A 20,619-nucleotide genomic window follows, 5' to 3' on the forward strand; every position below is an offset into this window, starting at 1 on the left:
TGTATCAAATACATACAATACACGGTCTATGCCTGCCGGTAAATATAATGTTCCAAGGGTTCATAATTATTTTGGTGATAGAACTTTAAAGAAGCGTGTACCATATGTGCTCAACAGTTTACCGGCAGACATCAGACAAGAAAATAATAGAAAACTCTTTAAAGTTAAGTTAAAAAAGTATTTTCATAAAATAATTGAGTAGCGTAATACCATTATAATATATATTGTAGTATTTAAAAAAATATATAAATGTATATTTATATAAGTTTATGTAAGACAATGCGGCTCAACACCCACAGTCAAACCGATAAACCGGTTTTGTGGGGAAATGTTTATTTTAAAACTGTACATTTTTGAAATAATAAATAAATAAAAAAAAAAAAAAAATAAGGTTTTTGATTGAAAACTCAAATAAATTAATAATTCTAAAGATGAACATGTACTTTTAAAATTAAGAATGTAGAAAGAATATAGATTTAAAATGTGTAGTTTAAAACTAAAGTTTTTTTATCAATATTAAATCAATCTCACTTTCTCCACATTTAACCTCAAACAATTCGACCGCCAAATAAAGGCAAAGTCATCGAACTTAACAACACTAAATTAATATTAATTAACCATATTCGTTAAAATCTTTATGAATTCTAAATTGCTTGAGAAAAGGTATCAATTACATTCAATAAGATAAAAATAACGAAGTAGATTAATTTCAATTAATATTACTGAATGAAGTTAATTGAAGTAGACGAGAGAGGTCATGACCCCTTCACTTCAAAATGATCCGAATAAACTCGGCTTTGATAGAAATTCAGCCTTAATAAATCCCTTCTTTTGCTAAAAAAGGATTGGAAGGACTTGAATTTATATCTATTTGAATGTAATGTAATTATTTCTGTGTGTCGACAGTTTTGCTCTTTGTGATAGGATAAGTTAGGAAATATTGATAAGTCCTTTGTAATTACAGTGTGTATTTACGTTTGATTAATTACAAAAGTATTATCCATGCTAATATTATAATGAAGAGGAAATATTTTTTTGTATGTTAGCTAAAAAGGCACCGAAACTACAGATCCGTTTTGAAATATTCTTCCACTGTTGAGAAGCTACATTATCCCCAAGATAAACAGGCTATATGGCCTCCCAACAGCGAAAGAATATTAGAAAGAAATACAGTCCAGTAGTTTCGGAGGCTTCAGGGTACAAACAAACAAACAAATTTTCCTCTTTGTTATATCAGCATAGATTAAAAAATTACTGTTGCCAGTTTTTAAATCCGTTCTGTAAGGAAATATGTTTTTCAAGACACCCCTTTCAACATTTTCTTATTTAATATTTTGCAAACAAGCTTATCCCAAACGATTTTGATTCGTAGCGAGAGTTGCTACGGCGTAGTTCACGTAGCGATGACGTCAGCTACGCCGTAGCTTCTCGTCAGGTAATCGACGCAGCTACAAAGTTCGTAACACGTATTTGCTTAAGGTTGTATGTTTAAAGTTGGAGGTACGTCAGCATGTTCTTATTTAGGATTTGGTACAGGCTAGTGATTTAATTTCAAAATCATTTAGTCAATCTAGGCTGGCAATATTTTTGAATGTCAGAATTAAATACAAAGACAGACCCAAAAACGCCCACTCTTCGCCATTTCCTACATTTTCTTGCTGTGAAGAAGAAGTGGCGTAACAAACTCTCCAGCAACACATTTAACAATAGGTCAACACACTTTTTAAATAGCCCTTTGTAACAATAAAACATACTATATTTTATTTCATAATTTCTCGTTTAGATATAAAGCTTTGAGCGCACTTAAACGAATTCTTGGAAATAATAGCTACGCATTAATCACAAGCTCATAGGAAGCGTGACAGATGAATTTACTTAGACATAAAAATAATTTTAATTGATTAGTACAAAAAGCTTACCAATCTTAGCATCAGTGAGGTTCAGCCACAGCAGGCTAGTGATGTACACGACGAAGTTACTTAGATTCATATTACAGAGTTACATGACGCCGCCCGCCTGCGCTATGTGTGTTCCCAGCTTTATCTCGGCCATTACATTGCCTGTGGAAGAAAAACAATGGTTAGAATTACTTTTCAAAGAATCAAATTGCAGAAATATATAGAGACAATATGAATGTAAGTTTCTTAATATTGTTTTTATAGTAAAGTAACTAAATATAATGTTTTTAATGAAGTTCGATAGCGACATAACTTGACCCATACTCAATACTCAATTCTTTATACGGTAGCTTAATGTTAAGGACGGTTTTATACTGTGACGTCTTAAATCAAATATTAGTTTTAAAACTTTTATAGCATGGAATAATATCACAACAAGTTATTTCAGACAAAGTAAATTAAGTACACATAATAATCAAACTGCCCTTGGTCGGCGCCTTTCATTGTCTTTCATACAATCCATCGAATCTTTGCTCTACTCTCCCCTCTAATTCAATTAATATTCACGAACACATTGATATTAGTTACGTTTTAGGATATCTTTTTACATCATTTTTTTACATATTATCGTTGTCCCCAGTATAGATTTCAGTAATGGAAATATTTCACTGACCTACTACGGATTAGATAGTATTTATCAGCTCTATTATCAAGGGATCATAATATTGTAATCATAGTTGTTGTCTGAAAGGTTTTCCATGTTTTTCAGTACCTACCACAAGATAATGTGTACTTCTGTAAGGACAAGGATGATATAGGGGCTAGGATTGGACATTGAATCTACTGAACCAATTTATAAAATACTTATACCAGTAGAAAGTCCATGTTATTTGTAAGTGTCATAAAGGCTATATATTATTCTAACTGCCTCGTTGGTCTAGCTGTCGCAAGTGCGGCTGCTAAGCACGAGGTCTCGGGTTCGATTCCCGAGTCGGGCCGAAATCGCCTTGTGGGTTTTAGAAGACTTTCACAAAGCAGCCCGGAGCCTGGAAGCTGGTGATTGATACACCCGTGCATCGGAGAGCACGTAAATGTCGGTCCTGCGCCTGATCTCTTTCCGGTCGTGTCGGATTGCCGTCCCATCGGGCTATGAGAGTTAAGGAATAGTGAGTGCACCTGTGTCTGCGCAAATGCTCGTGCACTATAATATGTCCTGCGTAGTTGGCTAATCTCCTTACATGAGAACAGCCGCCGTAGCCGATAATCGGCTAGGAGGACATCATATTATTCTAGTAGTACGGCAAGTAGTTCCCTCGAGATATGGTTGACACCGGAGGAAAGTGTCGTTTCAAGTCCTCGTAGAAAATCTCATGAATCAAAGCTACTATAAAAATAACCTTTGACTACGTAAAATTCAACTTTCCTTTGTAACAGAATAAACAAACATTATTATCTTTGTACCACAAAGTAACTACCTAATCGTTTGAAAAAAAACTTTATTCAAAGTAAATAATAAACTGAATACCTAACTCTAAGAAAATATAATTCTTCGGGTTATTTTTTTACCTTTTTATGTTCAGTAGAAACCGAACTACGTATTTACTGACTTTACCCGGTTAAAGTCAACATTGACCGGTCGAGGTTCCTTTTGTTTGAACATCTGGGCAATGCTGGTGGAACCAAGGTTTTTAGTTGTGATTTATTCTTGACCAGGTTTTTTTGAGAAAATTACAGAGGTCTATGTGTACACAGACCTTTTTTCGCCTCGGTATTTTCTTAACTTGAATAGATTTATGTTCTTATTTTTTAAGAAGCCAGAATTATTTTCTGCTGTCGCGCCAATTATCTTTGCATTTATGAATTCAGTTATTTTACACCTCTCAAAATAGCAGTATGTAAGCAGTGATAATATTTGACTATTGTGAAGTCAATAGCAACTACCTTCGGACATGAAAAACAAGCTTAACAAGACCTATAGGAAAAACTAAAAAAAATACAAATAGGTTATTTAGCAGAAACACAAAATTAACTGGCACAAACTGTACATAAAACTTTACAAAGAAACTTCTCAAACAAAGCGCTTTCAACCTTCTTTACATTTACCTACATGAACACTTTTAATTAATTTGTGTAGGTGCATTAATTTTGCAAGAGAGCGTGTGACTTGTCCCTCGTGACCTAGTCTGGACATCTGCTTACACCCCAGAGAGTGAAGTAGGGAAATGATGATGAAGGTAGAAATGCAACTTTCACCATTAGTGGCTTGAGATGTTCTTGTCTTTGTTTTAGTTTTCCTTCCTGATAATGTGACTTGGTAAATTAAGTAGATGAGAGGATAACCTGTCTTCAGATGTTCATTTATTGTTTAACAAATGCCGTCTCAGTTGATTCAATCGTGTGATCATGAAAGCATAGGAAACAAATTAACATTTGCAGTTATAATTAGCTACAGAAATACACTGCAAATAGTTTACAGTCGACCAAAAAAGGTTTTCAATGACCATTCGCTTTGAACAGAAAATATTTTTAACCTGAATTTATTAATTCGTTTATATTCTACGGAGTCCAAAAAGAGTTTTATATCAGAAAATATTTTTGTCAGTCGAAAGCTTTTAAGCTCTATAATAAAATACATGCAAAAATTACACAATATTTTAAACAGCAGCTACTTAACATACCAATTAGATATTACCTCATTTACAAAGGCTCATAATTATTCAAACAGACTGACACATTGCATTTTAATTTCATTCAAACCATAATCAAATAACAGCGAAACGAAACGAGATATTTTCATTAACAAAACACCTGAAACGTCTCCCGAAAATGTCTTCATTATTCCACTGAAATTGACGTCTCTCCAACGTACAATTTAACTGGGAATTCATTAAAATAAAACTAATTATTTTAGGTCAGTATCAAGTACGGTTAACGGGTAACAGTAGCAATAATGGGTGGGTAGAAATTTTACGCGGGGTTAGAGTGGGGTAACAAAACAAATGTACGGGACAACACTCTATAGGCTCTCGAAACGGTCAGTGACGGACAAATGGGCACTCGAAGCGAGTTACTCGACCCACTACAATGAGGTTCAGCTTCAAGGTGTAAGAGTAAAGCGGGTTATTAGTTATATATTAGTATAAACATGTGCTATGTATTGTTACAATATCACTCTGTAAACGATTAGACTGTGATATTTATGCATAAAAACTTAACATCTTATTTTGAAGCAAATTCGTGATAATTTTATTTTTCACATAGAGTGTCATAAACACACTGATAAAGTTTGTTTAATTTCCACACATTTTCTTAATGAATGTGACAAAATCCAAGTAAATATAAGACCCCATTATACATTCGTATAATATAGGATTTAAACAATCGCAGACATATGTAGGCATATTATTTTGCAAAAATAAATCAAAATCGCTACCGCTCATGCTTCACGCCTCACTAAACATACCGATCGTTGTTCTGAGAGATTGACGCGACGACGTACAGTTGTAGTGTGTTTGAGTGCAAATGAGTTTTTTTGTTAACTGTACCTAGTGGCACGCAAATGTAGGTCGATTCACACGTTCGCACTTCTCAGCGATTTGCATGTTTTTATTTGTAAAGGTGATCCGTTTGTGAAATGTCTCTCTTTTTCTTGTTTACGTCTATTTTTGCTTTGACTTTGACGCTTTTCGTTTAGAGCCAGGGATATTTTTTTTCGTTTTATATTTTTTCGTGTTATATGTATGTTTAGGTTAATATTATTTGAGATTGTGTGTGTATTTTAATGCCATTATTACCATTACGTATTTTAAATGTCTAATTTTAAACAAATACTTATAAAAAAAAAAATGATTCATAGTATTATTTTATCGAATTATTTATAATATCGAGGAAATGTCCCTTCCTCATTCTTACAACACTTAAAATAAATTCAGCAGCAAACAAACACCCGAACTCAGCAGAATCAATATACAACACGACTTGGCAGCTTCAAGAATAAAAATAAAACAAAAGAAAACACATCCTAGGGTACGAAACAACAACTATTGCCAAGGGACTGAGCCGTAAACATCCCGGAACTCATAAAACAAATGTTCAGAGAAACTCAAAACCAGGACCATAAAAAAATAATCGTATATTCTTGGAATACCCACACACTGCAAACTTTTAGTCGGCCGACAGTTTGTAGCTCATAGGTCAGTATGAAGATGAATGATAGTACGCACATTACAAATATCAGGTATTTACCTGTCCGGGGCTGCGGGATTGTTCAAAAGAGTTACCGCGGCCCTGGTACATAAAGGGCTTAAGAAGGAACATGATGGGTTTTAGTCAGTAAGAGTCTGACACTCCCTCATGCTGCACCGGGTCATTTTATGATTTCCCGTCAAAAAAAAGGTACTTAGCTATATCAGGCTGATTGAAAATTGAGATTGGAATCAAATTGCCAATCATTGCGACCAACTGTTTAGTCTGCACTCTGCGGATACTCTTAGAATAGTCGCAAAAAATCTGCCAATAGTAGTGAAACTTTTAATTGAATTGACAAAGAAAATTATTCCCTTTCAGCAGAATTGAATTAGAAAGTTCTTTATGTAAAAATAGTGGGCCTTATTAGACGGAAGCCTATAATACTAGTACCATAGATTATAGTAATATCAGTGAGTTTTGATTGGAGCTTTCTCGATTCTAGTTTGAGTGACTTGAAGTTTTATGCTTATTTTTGAAATGGTATAATAATGATCTTTTATCCCGTTAGATATCCAATTACTAGCTTCATTCAGCTGCATCTTTTAATGGGCCATCTAACACTGAAATAATTTATCAAATTGCTTCAGTAATTCCCGAGAATTTGCAAATAAACAATGTCTGCAGCTATATATTAGTAAACATTTTAGGGCCAATTATTTTCACATTTCTTTAATTTTAAATTATGTGTACCTATGTGTTGAGTTACCCTTCCAATTACATCAAAAACTGCTAGTCATGTCGAACTTTGAACTGGTGGAAATACAACGTCATTCTGTGATTGGTAATTATAGTATTTAAATACTGAGGCAGGTCACAAGGCCACAACACCCGAACTTCATTTCCTGTAATTGTTGGAGAATATATTATTTTTAATCTGTTTAATATTTTTCTAACCTCCACAAATCAGTAATTTGCTCTGATTGATATCCATTGATAAGATTAGTTGACACATTTACTGGCTTCTATCTATCCGTAACAGCTGCCGAAGATGTTCTTATGACTGCCGGATTCCACCGTTTTCACGAGGCTTCTGACACAAGGAGGAACTCGTCATGACAAGATGGTCACATAACCAAGGACCGAAGTAGCCAAGCATTATTTAATCTTATGATCCGTCATCATTGTATGTATCATTATTTTATAACAGCATTAAACACCTCCCGATGATGTACAATTTTACCCTTATTCGCGAAGTTGGTAGACATAGCATGTCCCATCGTATTGTATAATGTGAGATATTAATCAAACTTGAAACTTGTAACGTGTAGTAAGCAATAAACATATTTTTGAAGCTTTAGCAGGTTCGCGTGTAAGTTTGTCAACCATGTTGATGTTAGACAATTTGTTTTGAAAAAGTTTTTCTGGTAGGTAACTGTTGCTTGTACAAAATTCAATAAAAATGTATTATGGAATTTCTTCTAAGAACCTTTTTTTTTAAAGTACCAGTCGATATTAAATGTCGCAGTTTTAAAGTGATCTTTAAAAAGGACTAAATAACACATAATATAATTCTATGTAATACCCACATTAATACGTACACAATCTATTTCTATCTAACACCTACGATAAGTACCTATAATTATATGTTCAAATTTCTTTTTAAAGCACACATCGTTAACTACAAGTCAACGTAGGTGTACGAGCACAAAACAGTAATTTAAAAGATCTATTAGGCTATTCTAATACCAATCACGCTTCAACCTTTAGTAAGTGGGTACCCGATACCGCATTGATTTCGTCCAAATGAGGGTAGTCCCACATTTGTTGTCGACCTATCACGCGAGGCGTCGGCGGCGTGTTTCGTCAGTCGTGCATTAGCTGTCTGATTAATAACACGCTAGTTTGCTTGATTGGCACTGATGGTGTTATTATTTTAATGCAATGAATGATGTAATGATTATTTAGGAGCTCGTAGTTAATTAACAACCTTTTTTTGGTGGGAAATTATCAAATAACCATTTCTGTGGGGGCAGCGGGAGGGACTCTTACTGACAAAAAAAAACACACTATCTTCCTTCTGAAGCCCATAGTGAACAATTTTCGAACAATCCCGTAGGCGTAGGTAGGCTTTGGCGGAGTAGTCGATCGATGACATCGTTAATCAACGCTTGATGCAGTCGTTCCGATGGATGACCAATTTGACATGACGAGTTACTCCGTGTTCCAAAGACACATTAAACTATGTAAAGCACACTACTTTTCTCATTAAAAGTGAGTTCCAGTGCCAAAAAGGAATGTTGCTATTCGCTCTACATACTATCTCATTAAGATGGAATAAAAAGTCACAAGTACTTTTTAATTGCTTCATTATTTATTCTCATTTAACTTGTTTAAATAAACCAAGTTCGTATTTAAACAGACCGCTAGTCTTACTAGTGTGTGCAGTTCAGTTTTTTACGATTCTAGAATAATTTGGACGACGTCAGCGGTGCTATGGTCACCATGCCGGACTGCCGAACCTGAGGCCCCGGATTCGATTCCCGGTTCGGTCGATATTTGTGTGATGGCATACTTGTTGGCGGTGGTCTGGCTGTTATAATGTGTATTTATAAATATGTGTAGTACATCAGTTGTGTTAGCACCCATAACACAAGTTAAACTTACCATGGGGCTAACCGACTGTGAGTGAAAAGGCGTTCCTATTATTTATTTGCTTATTTATTCCAACATGAACAAAACTGGTCATAAAATATAGAAACGGTCATTTCAATTTGTTAGTCCATTGTGTATAAAATTTTGTAACCGCAAAAAAACTGAATACAACAATAGTTTGTTAGTGTTTTGTGTTTCGATGCTTTTAGTATTTTTTCATCATATTTTTGGTGAATTTATCACTGAATGACTAAATTGATTTCTTTATGTGTATGTACTTTAAATATTGAAATATTCAACTATACAATGAACAAAATAAAACTTGTAAATTATTTATCGAAGATGCAACAATGAAAAACAATATCTATTGCAAAATTACTAGAAGCTGACCGCCGATAATAACGGCATTCTAATTAAAGCTAATTGGAATAATTGAAATCAACAATATCACTATTATTATGTACAAGTATCTTTGGTATGCGTTAGATGAAACCATCCTGTCTCATTGTTCCACTACCTCGATTAAATAAATGAACTGTAATTAGAAATATATAACTATTATAAGCCATATTAAATACTAACCAATCACAGTTCAAGGGGCATTTGTGTCTGCCGAGGCTGCGGGATTGTTCGAAAGAGTTACTGCAGCCCTGGTATATAAAAGGCCTAGGACGGAACACGGCGATTTTTAGTCAGTAAGAGTCTGACACTCCCTCACCGCTGCTAACCCACAGCGGGAGAGGTCATTTGATGATTTTTAACGTCGTTAAAAAAAAAGGGGGCATTTGTGTGGTAGTTATGTAAATAGATGTCCACACAATAACTTAACTTCTTTCTGCTTGAGCAAATGACACTTTCACTTCTACATGTTCAAAGAAAACCACACTTAACACCTAGTATAAAATGTAAACAATACAACTATCAAAAAACTTTCTACAATAAACAGAAAACAATAGAAAACTTCACAAGTATAAAACATTTATTTCTTTGAAGCTCGGAAGCAATCCGCAGCAAAGTAATCTTGACCACTAATCCTTGGGGACTTAATGTCTTCACAAAAATAAACATGGACGGCTACTCAGAAGGTACAAACTGCCAGGTGTTTGTTTACTTGTAAAATATGCAATTTTAGAGAGCTCTGTACAAAGCACAAACAATTTTATAACTGTAAATATGTGTTTTTTTATATCCGTTTTCTACTTAAGTTAAAATTATTAAATCGTTATTTTTTATACTTAGATATGTAGTATTCCGTGTGTGATTTGGCTTTCAAATATACTCTAATGAAGTATATGGCCTGTATTTTTTGAATCTTCTTTAATTACTAAGTTGGTAGGATAACACTCTATATCAGTTGGAAAATTAGTTTATAAGATTAAGCAAAGCTTCACTAGGTACTGACATTTTTAAAATGTTTCTAGATAAAAAAAAAAAAACTTTAGCATCTTAGACACAGGTGCCTCACTAGCGCAGGCTAGAAAAAACGTGACCTAAATGTGTGACGCATTTTTTCCGCGATCTTTTAGAACACTCATCTTAATATTCACACAGAACACTCTACTTTAACCTTCTTCTAAAAACAATCAACAGCGAACTAATCCACGGTAATCCACAGACGCTTAACGTCTTCGTAAAAATAAACATGGCCACCACTCCAGTAGTCTCGTCCCAGGTGCGTTCGTGTCCGCCTCATTTATAATTTAAGCTCGGTTGCCAGTCCGGGATAGGAGCCAGCGGACAGCTTGATACGATAAGTTTCTAGACGTTTCAGGCGTTTGAAACCTAGGAACGTTTGGGTTGCTATTTTTAGAAAATGTGGGAGTCCTTTGGAAAAGCGAATTGTATCTAAGTATAAAGCAATGAAAACAAATTACTAATTCGAATTGAACTTGGATTCGGTTTATTTTGTGATAAATCGAGGTACAAAAATCTTTTATAATTTCTCAACCTAAAAGTCTTAAAACACAATCTTGGAGGCTTTCTTTTTTAGAACACAGCCTCCTCTTTAAAGACTCAGCCTTTTACCACATTACACTTTTAAACATTACACACTCACGCACGTTTTTACACATTACACACTCACGCACACAATAATAAAAGTCCATAAACAAACTGACGCAAGCAAATGCACCGTCACACTCCAACGCCCACATCTTAAAACTTTAACCAAACGCAAAAGGCTCTCCCCGGGGCACTTTCAAAATAATCGTAAAAACGTGAAGTCCCAAGAAGGGCAGCTACCTAATAGATAAAAGTGTTACATTCACTTTGGCGTTGTTTACATAATTTTCTAGATGTTTTCACAAAGAAATACAAAATCCTTTCGAGATAGAATCAAGTCTTTTTAAAGTTTCCCGATGTAAAGTTGCGGGGTTTTTGATCAAAAGATTTGAAAGTGATTTTGAAGTTGTGTTTTCTTGGGAGCGAAGCTTGGGGCGAACTTGCTGTGTGAAGCAACAATCTCTGTATACAAAGGTGAATGAGACTAGGAAACCTGGCTCTGTCATAATAGTATAAATAGCTCGTTAAAGGAACTTTGGAGTGCAGTGTAGCTTATTTTAAAGTAACGTTGAAGAGCTGTAGTCTATCTAATATATTTACGAGTAAGATCATTAATTTATAGTCTAACGATACGGATATTCCAGGATAAAAGTAATACTTTCAGAAAAGACAATAATAACCTCAAATTGAAGAACCTTAGTACTTAAATTCGACCTCGATGGCGCAATGGTCACCATGCCGGACTGCCAAACCTGAGGTCCTGGGTTCGATTCTCGGTTCGGTCGACATTTGTGTGATGAGCATGCTTGTTGGCCGTGGTCTGGGTGTTACAATATGTATTTATAAATATGTATATATGTAGTTATATGTAGTTTATCAGTTGTGTTAGCACCCATAACACAAGTTAATTAATAACTTACCGTGGGGCTAACCGACCGTGTGTGAAAAATGTCCCGGCATTATTTATTATTTATTTATTATTATTTATAAATTCGCACAGAGCATTATATCTATCCTCACACAAGTTTATTCCAACCCTACTTTACCTTGTTCTAGAAGTCGGTTAAAAAAACAGGCTAAGCAGAAAGGGCTTTAAGTCTAAGAATATGAAAGCATTTGTAACACTAGACTTTCTGAATAGAGTCATGAATGTTGGGGAATGCAAAAAGAGGTGACGTAAGGACTGTTCACACTGCACTTTTGGTTGCACTCGGCTTTTTGGCGGTGTGAATTTAGGACTTTTGACGCTTTTGACTTAAGGGGTTTTCTTTAGGATTATGATTTTGAATCTTAGGGTGTTCAAATGTCGGAGTTTCATGGTTCGGGAAAAATATTTTATTTATGTAATCAATGATATTTTCATCAATAGCATTATTTTTCCGTAATCAGACAAGTTTATTTGCATCCACCCTATTGAAACTATTCCAAATAAACTTAAATGATAGCATGGCAAAAATAAACTAAAATCAATATCTATTTTGATACCACAAAACCGTGTTCAGAATAAAAATATCAAGTATAGAGTTGCATTCAAAGCGATATAAAATTCCATTCTTATTAAAGTCAGAACTAAACCACCGTGAAGGAATTCATATGGCCGTACAAACTCTGTATGCAAATGTAGTTTCCACAATTTAAATTTTGACTTAAGCCGACGATCGAGTGCGAAACGCGACCCTAATGCTTGCCATGAAGTCACTAAGCCTTAACATTAAGAATAAAACCGAGATGATCGATTCTCAACCTTATTAGCATAAGCATTAGGCCTCTAATGGTATGTCGCACGAGTGCTGCATTGATGACGCTTTTAAGGCGACTACGGGTTAAATCTTTTACGATCAACATAAAAATGTCGTTATTTTTTCCGCGCCAGTGGAATGTGAAACTTTTTTGGGCGCAAAAAAGTATCTTTATTGCTTCCTAAAGCATTGAAATGTATAATAGTTTATACGTCGAAAACTGTCACTACATACAATATCGATAAAGGATTAAAATGTATGTATTGCATAGCCGAATTGGTGTCATAGATATCGATTTTCGCCCGGATACCGATTAAACAAATGTAACCGCTATTGACTTTGTGCCCTCGCTCAAAGCTTTAGTGTAAAGGAAATAAAAATATTCATACTAGTTGACAGCGGGCAAATAATATTAAACAAGTACCAGCTACATCCTTTGGTTCCACTCGTCCCGAAGGAACCCACCACCATATAAAAAGTAACTTCTAAAATATATTTTCTCAGCCTTTAAAAATTAAATATCTTCGTATTAAAATGGGTCAGTACTTTTGGCGTGAAAAACAGACAAACAAACTGACAGGCAGAGCTACTTTCGCACTCATAATATTAGTACCTCAGTATAAAAATACAAACACGGAAACACAGAAAGACTTTCCTAAACAAACAAAAAAACTTGGACAATGAAAATGCAACCGGCATTTTGCCGAAAAAATCCGGATAAGAATTTTAAACGAAACATTAGACAGGATGAAATCTTAGGCGTACCGGCACACTGCAAACTTTTAGTTGGCCAATATTTTTATTTCGACTCATTAATAAGTATGAAGATGATGAGTCGTGGTGGCCTAGTGGGCAAAGAACCAACCTCTCGAGTATGTGGGCGCGGGTTCGATTCCAGGTCAGGCAAGTACCATTGCAACTTTTCTAAGTTTGTATGTACTTTCTAAGTATATCTTAGACACCAATGACTGTGTTTCGGATGGCACGTTAAACTGTAGGTCCTGGCTGTCATTGAACATCCTTGGCAGTCGTTACGGGTAGTCAGAAGCCAGTAAGTCTGACACCAGTCTAACCAAGGGGTAATATCGGGTTGCCCGGGTAACTGGGTTGAGGAGGTCAGATAGGCAGTCGCTTCTTGTAAAGCACTGGTACTCAGCTGAATCCGGTTAGACTGGAAGCCGACCCCAACATAGTTTGGGAAAAAGGCTCGGAGGATGAATAAGTATGAAGATGACATACGAACAACAGGTACTTAGCCAGTATCAGACCGAGTGAAAATTTTGATTGGAAAAAAAATCTTTAAAAAAAATTGACAATCATCGTGGCATCGGTCAACTGTTGGCCGACTGTTTAGTCTTCAGTATGCGGGTACTCTTAAAAAGACAATGTGTCTTTAAGGGTGTTCAACAAACATTATGTAAAGGATGTACATAAGCTAAAAGTATTTACGTAACGACAACATAATGGGTTCAAGCTGTTAAAACTGCTGTGGCAGGCACTATGATGTTTTAGATAAACATACGGGCGGGCTTATAGAGTCGGCCCGCATTTTTAGGAGAAAAAATATCGGTAAAAGAACGTTCAAACACCTTAGCTCTTTAAAGTAATCAAGAGTAGGAATGAATAAATTTTAAAACCCTTTTATTTTGAGATTTTTTATTGGATTGTTATTTAATTTATATTTGGATTTTCACTAATTATGTTAATAACTTGAAAAACAATAACAAGACAACGTAACATGACAACGAACCAAGAAAATATAAACTAGGTTACAGTAAACAAAACATAAAACCTGAGCAACGCTCACGCCCGAAACACAAAACCTTATGTTTACAAAGACGCGACGCGCAGAGAAATACTATTACATCTTTTGTAAGAACATGAAAACTGACAAAAACAGAATGAATTCTCATTGGTACAATGCGTATTAAAACGGCTAGTCGCAAGGGCAGAACAAGGAAACTATTTAATTTAATCTCGGCCCGGAACGTTGAATTAATTCCGTTATTTGGTCATTTTTCAGTTTCCCCTCCTGAAAAATGGCTGAACAAAAATATAAAGCTACAATTTTTCAGCGTCAAATTTTGCCTTTGGAAAGTTAAATTATAAAAATTATGATTTTTTTTGAACGACGACGACGCCGATGTGAATATTTTATATCTGATGTTTTACGTTTTTTGAATCGCTAATCTATTGGTTTCGGGAATTGAATCGCAAGATTGGTTATTGGTTTTAAGAATTCCGGAAAGTTTATGAATTATTTTATTAAGAGGTTCTCTGGGTACCTACTGAGTAGCTGTTTTGAATGGATAGTACTTAACTTATAGTAGTCGTATGTTTGAAGGAGTTTTAAGGTGACTGATAAAATTATTGATTACTCATTACCAGTCGATTTTAAGGTAATTACCTACATAGGAACATGTAGTATTTCAAAGGTCAGGGTCTATTATTCAAACCTTGAGGCAGGCCACCTATATACATTTTTTCCATCTATACTAGCCCCTTATAGAAACACAGAAAAAAGATAAATAAAAAAGTACGATTCCAGCAAAGCCACTGAATTTATACCTAGTAACTTTCTTTTGACCCCAGTCATATTTACTTTCTTGCTTGCTTAATCCGGAAAACCTCAGACTCAAAAATCGCTTGCTCAAAATTAGACTCAATAAAGTACAAAGTGCTTTATCATGTTACCAGATATTACGATATCACCCCTAAACGTGCACGCTCCCCCTTTCCTGGCGTTAAATGATATTTTCACCGCAGTTAACCTAACGCTCAGACGAGTAAAAAATGTCCAACCGATTAGATCAGGTTAACGTTGCTGATATCAGTCGGTTTTATTATCAAAGTTCATGGAAATAGTTGTTGGTATAACAGTGCTTTCACACTGTAATATCAACAACACTTTAATAGTACTGTAGCTAACTATGTTTCCTAGGGCACGATAAACTGTAGGTCCCGACTGTCATTTGAACATACCAGTTTGTCTGACAAACCGTTTTACTTAGGGGTATTGAGTAACTGGGTTGTGGAGGTCAGATAAGCAGTCGCTAATTGCAAAACTCTGGTACTCTCTTGCATTCAGTTAGAATGGAAGCCAACCGCACTAATATGGTTGGGAAAAGGCTAGGCATATAATAACAGTGCATTCAAACAACCAGATCTATTTCGCGCTATACATTTAGGGCTGATTTTTCAATCATCAGTTAACTTCTATCTGAGGAATAAAAATGGCGGTTTGACATATTTTCCATACAAAAGGCGTCAAAACGTTAAAAATATTCCTCAGATAGAAGATATCTGGCGATTGAAAAATCAGCCCTTAGAGTGACAAAAAACTAGCCAGTGCCATTTCATGTGTCAACGTTTGAACCGGTAGTTGTCAATTGTTTGCTGTCGCGTGATACTGGCCTATTTCACACTAGCCTAACAATCCCTCATGCTGTACCCATAGCGGGAAGGCTCATTTGATGTTTTCCCATCAAAAAGAAAAAGGTAAAATTATAATTCTATGAAAAAACGTGGGATCGAAATTAATGGACACTCTTTTCAAGATATCTAATGTTGTTCCCAAAGCTTTTATAAAGACAATAAGTATAGAACATAAAACTTAACATAATACTAGAGATTTAACCTCATTCCAAACTCAGGTATTTTTGAAATCTCAGTAAATACCATACCAATATTTCGGTCCACGTTACCTTATCAGTCGGAATTGAAGGAACAAGTTAGAGGCTCACTCAATTACCGCATCCATTGGATGCAAGCGCGCCACGATGACTGGTCTGCTGGTAAAATTGTAGGAAACTATGCGAAGTATTCCGTTACTAACGGTGCAGTTGAAAATTGAATGAGGCGAGATGACGGATGCTGTGTATTGTAGCTTTCGTGTTTTGATGAAATTGCGATTTGTTTTTGCATTTTAAGATTATTGTGTCTTGTGTTTAGTATATAATTTAATAGAAGTAACTCGCGAATTTGTACGCGGATAAATAATTATAAAAAAACTTGATAAATTATACACTAAATTCTTTCTCCAAAATTACGCTGTTGAGTGATGAAAACCGCTTGAAAATAGGTGCGGTGGTGAATATAAAGATGAGGGACTTTGTTTTATGATATTTTAAGATAATTGTCTTTTGCGTTGAGTTTCTAAGACGTGGTAGTTAAGTGGTTAAAGCACTAGCTTCTCAAGTGTGCGTGAGCAAGTTTGATTTCAGGCAAGTAACATAGCTCGAGTATCAATAAAAACTTAAACTGAATAAAAAATGTAGGCTTCAATTACGTCCAATGTTTGCCAGTTTCACCAAAAGGGTCTTCCAGCTAAACCTCTACCAAGCCCTTTAAACAAGTATGATGTTACATTACCTCTTCAAACATTAACTTGACAAGCACAGAACCTCTGAGGCTTACGTCACGATGTAGCTAAACCATGTTAAAATTATAAGTGTATACAAACATAAGCGTAAACAAACAAAATGTACAATATTTCCAAGCTCTGCTCCTACACAAACTTGGAGCACTCCATCTATCTCAGTCCATCATACTACATTTTCACCACCATATTTCAGTCTCTTGTTTCTTAATTAAAACTTAAAATATTGTTACTTAGAAAGTACTTGTACTTACTCCTTAACCTAACAATAGGGGTCACCTCTAATAATAATTAACCTAATTTCCTTGTCGTTCTAATTTCAACTATTTGCCGTTGTGTTAAGTTTTATAGTTGCATTAAAGTGGTTGAAGTAATGACAGAGCGTTGAGTAGAAGCCAAATTACAGGCGAATGTGTTGTACGCGTGTATAGTGTTTCCTACTTAATTAGCGTTTTAAAAATAAATTGTTAGGCACATGCGGCTGTTTCTTTTGTCCTGATTTTTATTAGGTTTGTTAGCGTTTAATTAGTACTGCATTTTTTTAGTTGGTGTGCGGGGCTTTTGATTCTGTATTTTTTTTATTAGATAATGAGTGTAATGTGTTTGCTTGGATTTAATTTGCACATATTTTACTACTGGTCATAAAAAGCTTGTTTATCAAAAGGAGCTATTGTGATATAAAATGCATACTTAAGCTCCATCGTAAATTAAGAATTTTGCGAAGATCGTTTGAACGAAACCTTCGTTTTGTTATTTCTATATACAGTATTTACCTACGTTTTCGGTTTTCGTTCCAATTTTTGGTTTGATTGGTTAGCTTAGCTATTATTGGGGTCGAACCTTGGCCTACTTGGTAGAAACGTGTTCCTTTACCTTATACCGTGACCTCTATCGATACAATACTTCGTTAGACTTTATTAAGAGATTGTATTCGCAAGTCGAATGGAATAATGAAGTTATAGAAATTGTTCGGAGCGTTTTTGATTTTGTTGGAGAGATTTATACGTATTAGTATTATATTTTACTTCTATCTTATGTGTTTTATTTTTGGAACATGCTGAATTTGTTTCCTTGACAAGCTCCTTGTTTTATGATACACAGCCATTGTTCAATTACTGTCTGTATCATGGCCAGTAAAAGAAAAAAAAACATGGCTAATAAAACACCATCATCATCCTCCGAGCTTTTTTCCCAACTACATATGTTGAGGTCAGCTTCCGGATGTAGCTGAGTACCAGTACTTTACAAGGAGTGACTGCCCTAACTGACCCCCTCAACCCAGTTACCCATCTATACTAATATTATAAAGAGGAAAACTTTGTTTGCTTGTTTGTTTGTTTTTTTGGTTGTAATGGATAAACTCAAAAACTACTGGACCGATTTTAAATATTCTTTCACCTTTAGAAAGCTATATTATCTGCGAGTAACAAAGGCTATATTTTATCCCGGTGCAGGCAGTAGCTCCCACGGGACGCGGGTGAAACCGCGAGAAAACGGCTAGTAGCTAATAAAGCGTACAGTCGAATTAAGATCCTTTTTTGGAAGTCGGTAATATAATGAGAATAAGATAATAAATACAATTTCTTCATTTACCTCAAGTTTGTGTCATCACCATAATGCTAGAATTAATCTCATTCCCCACACATAGGAAATCAAATAACAATTAATCATAAAGGTGGTTGCATAGCGTTGCCAGTTGGCATTATTCCAAGCGTTGCCATTGCAATTGCTGATACTAGATTAATAAAGAAAAAAAAAACGGACAAATGCACGCAGAGTTCCGTACAGTATTTATAAAAACAGCAAAAGAATACAAGTATTGAAGCCCCTAAAATATTTTATACATTTTTATGTTAATCATGCAAAACATTTGTAATTTTCAACTGTTAAATCATCACGGTTCATTACATACAGCCTGGTGACAGATGGACAGAAGAACAATGAACTTTTAGTTATAGAGTCCCATTTTACCCTCTAGGTAAGGAACCCTAAAAAAATGTCAAGTATCATACCCAACCTTGGAAACTTTGCAGTTAAAAGATTTCAATCTGGTTTAAATTTTAATACGTAAATCCAATTTGAAAGTTTTTAACGTATTTAATGAATGAAAATTGTACTTTATTCTTGTTCTGAATAATTTATTGTTTAAATTATTATTAGCTTGATTTGTAAGTTAGGGGTAGTAGTGGTTAGACTTCTAAATTAATGGGTTTGTTTTATGAAAAGTGAATTATAAAGTTTCTTTTCATGCATTATTTAGATATGTTTTAGTGATCTGCTAGGTAATTATGATAGTCTCTTTTTTTCAATACCGATGATGAGAGCTTTTTTTATTAGCCAGTTAGTTAGATAAATCGTTTTTCTGATAAGAACATAAATTAGTACACATAAAGTAACATTAATTCTCACATATATCTATTCGTATTAACTCAAAATCTACTGAACAGATTGTTGAAGTAAAATAAAATGTGTGAACTTTCTACAAATACCAACAAAATACATGGAAACAAAAAGAGTTCATTGCTCTAGAAAATCCACAAAATTCCACCCGTGGAACAAGGTGGGTGTACCGTAGGTGTAACTATACACAGAACTTTAAGAGTAGCCGCACACTGCAAACTAAACAGTCGGCTGACATTTGACATGATGAATGGCAATTCTATTTTTTTTTAATCTTGATTCCCATCAAAGTTTTCAGTCCATCTGTTACCGCCTAAATACCTACTTCCTCCTGCCCTGTTTCCAATTTTATTTGAGTCGGCGCAATATGTCATCCTCTTCCATTTTCCCCTGTCACTCGTCATACTGACACTCACTCCCTATTCACGTCATCTTTCAAATGCAATCCATTCATCTTTTCTTAAGTCTTCCTCTTCCTCTCCATCCATCTACATTCATACCTAGCACACACTTCGATGCATGCGTATCATCCCTCCTCATTACATACCCATACCATGACAATCTTCTTCTTCTCATCTATTTCGTAACTGGCGTAAACGGCTAAATACCTGATCTTTGTAATATGCAAGCGTTTGTAATATGTTGTTGTATGCATAATCATACCGATTTATCGGCCAAACAAACTATCGGCCGACTATAAAATTTCAGTGTGCAGGTACTGTAAAACGTGTATTAATAATATACCTCAAAATTGTTAACCCGAAACGTACATTCAGAATTAACACTATAAACTAAATTATTGTTTAGCGCGTTCATTGTGAAACTTGTCTGGGAAAGTGTGGAAATATTGAAAGTGCTTATAAAACGTGCTGATAACAATTATTATGAAATTTTATTGAGATTGAAATTGTTTGGTAGCGATGAGGACTAAATTTTTTGATGCTTTTCATTAGTTTAAGTATGTTTTAAGTCAAGTTTGTTTATAAGTAAAAATGTGTCAATAAATGTATCTTTATGTCAAGAAGTAATATGGCATTTGTTGTTCTTAAATCGTATGTACGGAAACTTCTTTTTTCAAATCTTCTTCTATTACTTTTTTCACCATGACACTTTCGAAGTATTTTATAATAATATTTCTCTTCACTCATTATAAAACCCATTCCAAAAAAAAAACATTAACAAAACGGTGCGAAAAAAATCACCTACAATTTTAACAAACCTCTAAGGTATTTTTCTTCCAAAAAATACTTCTAAGACTCTAATTAAGTATGCAAAAATAATGACAATCACCGCTGGGGGTCCCAAAACGACTGCCAAAGCGTTTAACGTAATCTTCCGAAGTGTAGTCCAAACGAGGACAATA

The 20,619-nt window shown here is 34.8% G+C and overlaps 1 protein-coding gene across 1 annotated transcript in view; it reads right to left on the reverse strand.

The window, feature by feature from the left end:
* Positions 1–20,619, reverse strand: part of LOC124631962 (acid sphingomyelinase-like phosphodiesterase 3a) — a 47,775-nt gene that overhangs the window by 12,646 nt on the left and 14,510 nt on the right. The window contains exon 2 of the mRNA XM_047166610.1: positions 1,920–2,060. Coding sequence (XP_047022566.1) covers positions 1,920–1,989 — 70 coding nt within the window. The 5' untranslated portion in view covers positions 1,990–2,060. The remainder of the gene's footprint in view (positions 1–1,919; positions 2,061–20,619) is intronic.

The sequence above is a fragment of the Helicoverpa zea genome, chromosome 7, assembly GCF_022581195.2.
Source record: "Helicoverpa zea isolate HzStark_Cry1AcR chromosome 7, ilHelZeax1.1, whole genome shotgun sequence".
Lineage (NCBI taxonomy): Eukaryota > Metazoa > Arthropoda > Insecta > Lepidoptera > Noctuidae > Helicoverpa > Helicoverpa zea.